We start from the raw sequence: 7,978 nt of genomic DNA, 5'->3' as shown, positions 1-7,978 counted from the left end.
CACGAATTCCTCTGACACTGCAAAGAAAAGTACGTAACTTTAACTATGAATTTAAAATGTTCTCTTGCATCAAAGAGAACTAGGAAACTGGAAATAAATCCCAGGTTGTTTTAGTTCAGCCGTTTTATACACATACTTAGTAAGCGAGCGCGACAGACCAAGAGGGAAATGGAGGAACGATGGCACTAATTAAAAAGTGACTCTATCGGGTGAAGGGTTCCGTTTTAAAAACTTTAATACGAGTAGCTAGCTTTTAAACATGATCACATAATAACTTCTAAATATTAATCAGGCTGGCCTCTTACAATCTGAATTCATGATATGAATTCAGAACGCGTGGAAATGCATACAAATCAACTATTCTGCACACACATTAGGATTATAGGAGATTAAGTACGAATTTCTCAAATTTATCTGAAATAATGCATAGATATCAATGATTTTAATGGTCAAGACAAGTAATTAACACATTCATTGCCACCCACACAAACAAGACATCCGCGCCAGGCCACCAAAATTTCGTCATATAAAGCTGTAGTACCACGATCCCGACTATCGGGTCGTCCGGCCTGGGAACGAAATCATAAAATACCCGATAGTCGGGTTTTCCGCACTGAATGTGTTAAGGGATCGATCTATTTTAATTGTTCAACAGTTACGTTATGAAATGTCAAGTGTAAAGTAAACAAACCCGAACATTTGTATTGCATTATAGAGTCTGTTCGGAAAGAGAAGAGTCGTGGAATGTATTGAGCCCCATACATGTCAAGACTCTTCTCGTTCTGCACAGATTCTACCTATTGTGAAATTGGAACTCCTCTCCTACACCTCCTTTGATCTATTAACTGATTTCTTTTTTCCAATAAAACATGAAAAGTACAAAGTGCACTTTACGGTAGAGTAATTCTCGGAACGAGATTTAGTTTTAATTTCATTTGGCAGAGCAACGTGGATGCAAGCGTTGTAAATATAAAATGCGAGGCGACAAGGAGCTTTCTAATTTGAGCACACGTAAATCCTAATATTGTACTTAAGGAGGAAATTCTGAAAATCACCAAGTTATTAGGAACGAAGTTTGCTTGGCATTGAAACGGATTTTTATCTTATTAATATAATTTCGTTCATAGACAGGGGATTTTGGTAATGCTCCTACGTGTACCTACTTAATTAGGTCAAAATGTTTTGGTTTGGATAGGGTCGCACCTTATTCGGTTAGATACGTTACGCCTACCCCTATACCTATTCGGGAACTAAAACCTTTAAAACTTTCGCGTTTTGAACACAAAATAATAATATTGTAAATTGTCAAAAACTTTTTGTATGGTAGTTACACAAATCTCTGTTTTGACATTTTGCTGGGACATCCGATGCTCAATGTAGGTACGTTTTGTATACTAAGTCGGCGGTAAACAAATATATGGCCCGCCTGATGGTATAGCGGTCCGTAGCCTAGAGACGTGCAATTCCAGAGGTGTTACATCTTACCGTTGAGCTCTGGCAACCTTACCAGCAGGAACACAGCACTATTATGACTATTTGGCTGCGGTTTTCTGGTAGGTACGTAATATTTTAAGAACAAAAGCTGTTTTTCTCTGTTGACATACTTTATTAAAACTGCATATAAAATACTGGGTTCTATGTACCTCAGCCTGTAGCACATTCCATACCTGCTTATTATGGAGACAGACTGCGGGTATTATGAAATATTATTTATTGTCTAATTAACTTAGATGCGATTAAGATAAGGAGAGTAAAATATATATTAGATTTATTTATATTGTTATTTATTTCATCATATTAGGCAAAAACACAACACTCCATTGGATCTGTTCAAGCTTAACCAAGTTTGGATTTAAGAAACTGTTTTAACTCCTCAGCACCTTTTGCGTTAGCTTTCTGAACGTATGGTCGATTTTCTACATCCTTTAGCCACGCCTGCGTTTTAGGGTATCTGTAAAAGACAACAAAAATGAAGTTTCGCCATTCTTAGGAAGAATAGAATGTATTATTATGGCAGTTATGTATTAAAGGTAGGGTAGGTACCTACGTGGTTTTGCCAACTTTGATCGTCAATGAATTGTTGAGGGCGGCGGCTGAGGAGCAGGGGGGGATCTAACCTGGTTTAGCAGATCTCATTGGCCATTCGAGCATTCGTGATGGGTATTTTAGAAGTATACAATAAAGTATTATTTTCAAAATTATGAAGCCTGTTGCGGATATCATCACTGGCGTGTTTGGGACGAAGCAAGTTGCTGATTTGCATTTACTGGATTCCCTTTAAGGTTTTGTTTTGGTAATTTAGGTAATAAATTCCAAAATTATGTTCTATGGTAACAGGCTTTTTTTATAAATAAAGGATCGACCACGCCGCTGTTTAAATACGGTGACGGTGCCGTAAAGTTTGCGACACATCACTGCGATTTCCCACCGTCGGCGTATTTTGATTTTTGAGCAGCGGTGTGGATGGCACGCAAGAAAATACGGTACGCTTACGGCACGTCACTGCGATTCAGCAACGTCGCCGTTTTTTGAGCAGCGGTGTTGCCGAACTTAAGGATGTGAGATACTTACTTTTGAGCGTTGTGCTCCTTAATTACAGCTAGCGCAGTGACTGTGGCGTACGCCGCAATGTCGGCTATGGTGATATTATCACCAGCCAGATACTTGGTCCGGGTCAGGAACTCCTCAAGGAAGCCGTACGCCTCCTCGATGGCGTCGAGGTTCTTTTGAGGGATCTCCGCGATTCCTTCCACGAATAGGGGGTACTGCGGAAGAATTAACATTGATTTTAAGTAGCCCATTTTTCACGGAAGAGTCTGGAATTGAATCATCCGGTGATTGGTTAAAAAACGCGGTTCACAACGGAATTTAATAGTACATTTCAATGCAAGTGTGGAAAGTGTTTTATTATTTACAATAACACTTTCACACGTACATTGAACGACGTTTTTTTAATACATTTGCGAAAAAATCAAAATAAAACAAATATTGGTTACTATTATATATTATTCTGCACTATAAACTACGTTCAGCATTGATTTACATTGCAAAAAATAATCACATTAACTCATTTCATACAAAAACACAATTTTTTTGTGAAATATCGTATTATATAACGTTTTATTCATATAATAAGAAATAAATATTTACTTTATATCGTGTAACAATACTTTTTGTACGTAATATATGTCTAATGGCAAAATAAAAATACATAAAGTTACTTAAAAATACAAAAATACATAAACTACGTAAAGTACCACTTTTTGAGCAACTGTATTAAAAACTATCTTTTACATACTAGATTTCAGCTAAATTAGTTCAACTGTTTAAGCGTGAAGAGGTAGACTGACAAACGGGCAGAGTTACTTTAATACAAATACCGTTATGTTTCGCAGTCTCCCGAACAAAATGGTGCTGTTGAAGAAAAGTTTCTGGTCGACGAGAGCCCTCTGTTTCGGGTCCTTCGGGTAGAAGGATTCTTGCTTGCCGTATACATCTGCGAGGTACATTAAGATGGCATGGCTGTAACAAAAGTCAGGGGTTAAAATGAGTGTTCAACGCTTTGTCCGCCAAGACGTTAACTGATGCTCAGCTACAGCTCAATCAACCTTCGTGCATTGCGATAAGGTTCACTATGACGCGCCGCACACAATAATGACGATGAGTGACTATCGCCTAGGAGAGGGGGAGACGCATACAGTTAGTTTAAAAAATTTAAAATAATAATTATTATAATAGATAGTTATAATTGTAAGGATCATTATTTATAAATAGCTTATATTTTGGTCATTCTTACTTTTATTCCTGATTAGATTATGAAAGAGTATCAATTGACTCTTACTTGTCACTGGTTCCCGCCATCTTGAATTGTTATAAAAAGGGCGGTAACCAACGGCAAGTGGCCAGTTTGAGTACGGACAAGTTACAGTGAAGACGTCTTGTAATATTTATTGTAAAATGGTTGTTATTATGCTTGTAGCAGACGAATAAAGTTAAAATATTAGTACAAGTATCAGTTTTCATCATCAACCCAGTAATACCTCCAACATCATATTTAAATATTCAAATAGGAGTTCCACTAAATTCAATGCCTCTTGTAGGTACTATAATGCGTTATAGTGCGACACTGCTAGTACTGTCTTCTTCTATAAATTAATTAGGTATAATGAACACAAACACACATAACTTACAAACAACAACAAACAAACTACAAACTTACAAACTACAACACACAAACTATACAAACTTTGAACTATATAACACTGGACACTGTGTGACATAGGCTCATCAGCTCAATAGCTGCTCGCCTATAATTATATAATAATAATAATATACCTATATCAATTCAAGATGCGATTTTAAAAGTTGTCAAACGGCTCCTGTGCTTACATACCTGTCGTTTATGACCACACTGCCGTCTTCCAGAACAGGTACGGTATGTAAAGGATTTATCTGAAAAAAAAAACGTATTGAAAGTTAATTTGATAAAACTTTCCCTAATAATTGTCCCTTTGCCTCTAAGAAGATGCCCCACTATCGCACACAGCCAATATGTATAATAGCGAACGACCGGTTAATTGTTATTTAACAATTTGTTTGCTGTGAATAGTTTTTTGAGTAACATGATAAGATAAGATACAATTTATATCATTGAAAAATATTCAAACATTAAAAACACTTAAATAGGTACACACAAACTAGTACCTAAATAGTAGGTAAGGTGAGTTCGACTAAGATCGGACACCGGGTAAGATCGTATGATTCAAATTTCTGCCTGTTGCGGGGCTTTTTTTTTAATGCTGGCAAGGTGATGCAATTCATGCAATGCGCTGTTTTGTCCCGGGACAAAACAGCGCATTGCAAGCCCCGCAACAGGCAGAAATTTGAATCATACGATCTTACCCGGTGTCCGATCTTAGTCGAACTCACCTTACTTAAATACCTACCTACTATAAAATGTACCAACATGGTTTTGAAAAGTAAACATAAAATCAAACAAAATATAAGATCTTGCAAGTAAAAATTGTAACTGGCTCTATAACATATTTTAGTAGGTACTTTATGTATGTATTGCTGACTCCCAATTTGTGCCGCTGCACGCTGTGGCTCTGTTTAGCTGTTAGTACAATTATAAACTAATGAATAAACAAGAAACATCAATACCTAAATTAAGTAACTTAATACTTGTATCTAAGGTACCTATCGTATCAGCATTGCGATACAGCGAGGAAATGTCGCCAGCATCCTTGGTACAATGCCTCAAGGGCCTATTTTAGATTTAACCTAGTTTTTATTTAATTTCTTTTAGTCATACACTGTATATATCTTGTTTGTAAATAAATGATTTCGTTTAGGTACCTATTTCGTGTTAGTAGGTCAATGTAGTGTAAGTTAGGTAGGTACTTATTTACCAAAAACAATAAAGATTACCTTAGTAACAAAAACTTGTGTAAATAACAAGTGAACTAAATGTTTCACCTTTAATATATGTATAACAAAATAGGTGTTTTTAGGGTTCCGTAGCCAAATGGCAAAAAACGGAACCCTTATAGATTCGTCATGTCTGTCTGTCTGTCTGTCCGTCTGTCTGTCCGTCCGTATGTCACAGCCACTTTTCTCCGAAACTATAAGAACTATACTGTTGAAACTTGGTAAGTAGATGTATTCTGTGAACCGCATTAAGATTTTCACACAAAAATAGAAAAAAAAAAAAAAATTTTTGGGGTTCCCCATACTTCGAACTGAAACTCAAAAATTTTTTTTTCATCAAACCCATACGTGTGGGGTATCTATGGATAGGTCTTCAAAAATGATATTGAGGTTTCTAATATCATTTTTTTCTAAACTGAATAGTTTGCGCGAGAGACACTTCCAAAGTGGTAAAATGTGTGTCCCCCCCCCTGTAACTTCTAAAATAAGAGAATGATAAAACTAAAAAAAATATATGATGTACATTACCATGTAAACTTCCACCGAAAATTGGTTTGAACGAGATCTAGTAAGTATTTTTTTTTATACGTCATAAATCGCCTAAATACGGAACCCTTCATGGGCGAGTCCGACTCGCACTTGGCCGCTTTTTTTTTCTCTAGAGTATAATTCCGTGATAAAGCGAGGAAAAAGAAGAAATGTGACGCTTACCTTCAAAAATTCTGGTTTTAAATGCTCTCCTCCCGCAAGGTTGACGTCGACCAGCTCAACGGGGACGCTGAACAGGTCACAGGCAACCATGCACGCCCTAGCCGGGGGGCTCGAGTCCTTTTTGTACAACTTCACCATCTAAAATACACAGAATACACAAAGTTTCGTAGATCATTAGAATTGCCTTCGTGTATTTAGAATTAAATTTATGAGACTAGCGGAATGGTGAGAAATGTCATCACTACCCATATTATAAGTACTCTAGCGACCCGCCGCTTTGCACGGGTTAACAAATTAAACATAAACCTTCCTCTTGAATCCCTCTATCTATTAAAACCGCATCAAAATCCGTTGCATAGTTCTAAAGATCTAAGCCGTTCTAACGCTACGGCTTACGTAGGCGGACAACGCGCGAACGAGGCGCGGCGCGGCGCGGCGCGGCGAGGCGGCGGCGCGGCGGCGGCGCGGCGGCAGCGCAGCGCGGCGCGGCGCGGCGAGGATGAAACCGTTGATACGTATAGGTATGTCCTACTCCTACGTGAGCGATTTAGACGCGAAGCGGCGCGGCGGCCGCGCGGCGTTCGCGCGTTGTTCGCCTACGTAAGACGTAGCGTAGCATACATAGGGACGGACAGCGGGAATCGACTTTGTTTTATACTATGTAAAATCTATTTTTTTATTCGGTAGACTGAAATGACAGTCAATACCTAGTATGAAATGACATTTCATGTTCATACTATTAACTGTCATTTCAGTCTACCGATGACATTTCTCTGAGTTCCTTCCCTCATCCCTATTCCTTATTCACCCCAGTTGACGGTAATCATTGAGATACTCACGTTTGTTCACAACGAATGTCAGTCACAAAATAACAATATCTGTTCATTATTGATTAATATAGTTTGATAAGTTGTTTCCGTCTGAACATAAAAGTACGCATTCTTATGACGCATACGCCATTATTTGTTATTTTAAACGATGTATCAAAATGACTAAGTATTTACGTTAGGTACATACATAGTTACATACGATAGTCATAGTGACTTGCGGTTATCTTATACCTTTAAACGAGCAATTCTTGTTTATTTATTTATTGTAGGTGAGGGTGGGGAGGGTCGATCCCTAGGGGACACTTGGTAAACTTCATTTTTAATCAAACCAAACGAGATACAATTTTTTGCGCTGGTAACACTCATTCATTCGTACCTAACTTCACGTTCTGTCATGGCACTGTATCGGAAAAGTCAGTGGTTCAAAAATGGCGGACGGTGAAAGATTTTCTGCGTACTATATTCAATTTTCGGTAAGCTTTAACTGGATTTATTTTATAATATGAGATGGAAATGATGTTAGTGAGTGTGCTTATTTTATTTGTTGTTTATTGAAGTGATGATTAACTTGGATTACATTGATATACGCGAACACATGTTTCGAGTACGGCACGTTTTATAATCTTACTATGTATGGGGAGACTTTGTCTTTTTCTTCAGGGGAGATATGATTCCGGGATCATGTCACCCCCAAAGCGATCAAGTATACATTGTAATAAATTTACTTACAAAATGATTCATAGACCTATCATAAATATTTTCTTTTCTTTAGTAAATCATGCCGCGAAAGTACGACCAGATCGAGAAACACTGATTTAAACTTTCAAGGTTTTTGACTCATTATTGTTTATTAAAACGGAATTTAATGGCGTATAATTCAGTTTTTAATTATACAACCGACTCCGAAAACGGAATTATCCCCGTGGCCTTTGAAAAGACTGACTAAAGTTGACATCAACATTTTACGAACTACCCGTACTTGGTCTTTTTTATCAAGTTAAACGTTT

At 37.5% G+C, this 7,978-nt stretch overlaps 1 protein-coding gene across 1 annotated transcript; it reads right to left on the bottom strand.

Annotated features, from left to right (window-relative positions):
* Positions 1-1,809: 1,809 nt before the first annotated feature.
* On the bottom strand, positions 1,810-6,279 carry LOC134650150 (glutathione S-transferase 1-like). The gene is made up of 5 exons (XM_063505007.1): positions 6,142-6,279; positions 4,394-4,452; positions 3,381-3,522; positions 2,572-2,765; positions 1,810-1,951 (listed from the first exon to the last, which is right to left on the bottom strand). Exons 1-5 carry the CDS (start codon positions 6,277-6,279, stop codon positions 1,837-1,839), a joined length of 648 nt encoding a protein of 215 aa, XP_063361077.1. The 3' UTR covers positions 1,810-1,836.
* Positions 6,280-7,978: the final 1,699 nt, after the last annotated feature.

The sequence above is a fragment of the Cydia amplana genome, chromosome 8 (assembly GCF_948474715.1).
Source record: "Cydia amplana chromosome 8, ilCydAmpl1.1, whole genome shotgun sequence".
Taxonomy (NCBI): Eukaryota; Metazoa; Arthropoda; class Insecta; order Lepidoptera; family Tortricidae; genus Cydia; species Cydia amplana.
This window is presented reverse-complemented; position numbering and strand designations above follow the sequence as displayed.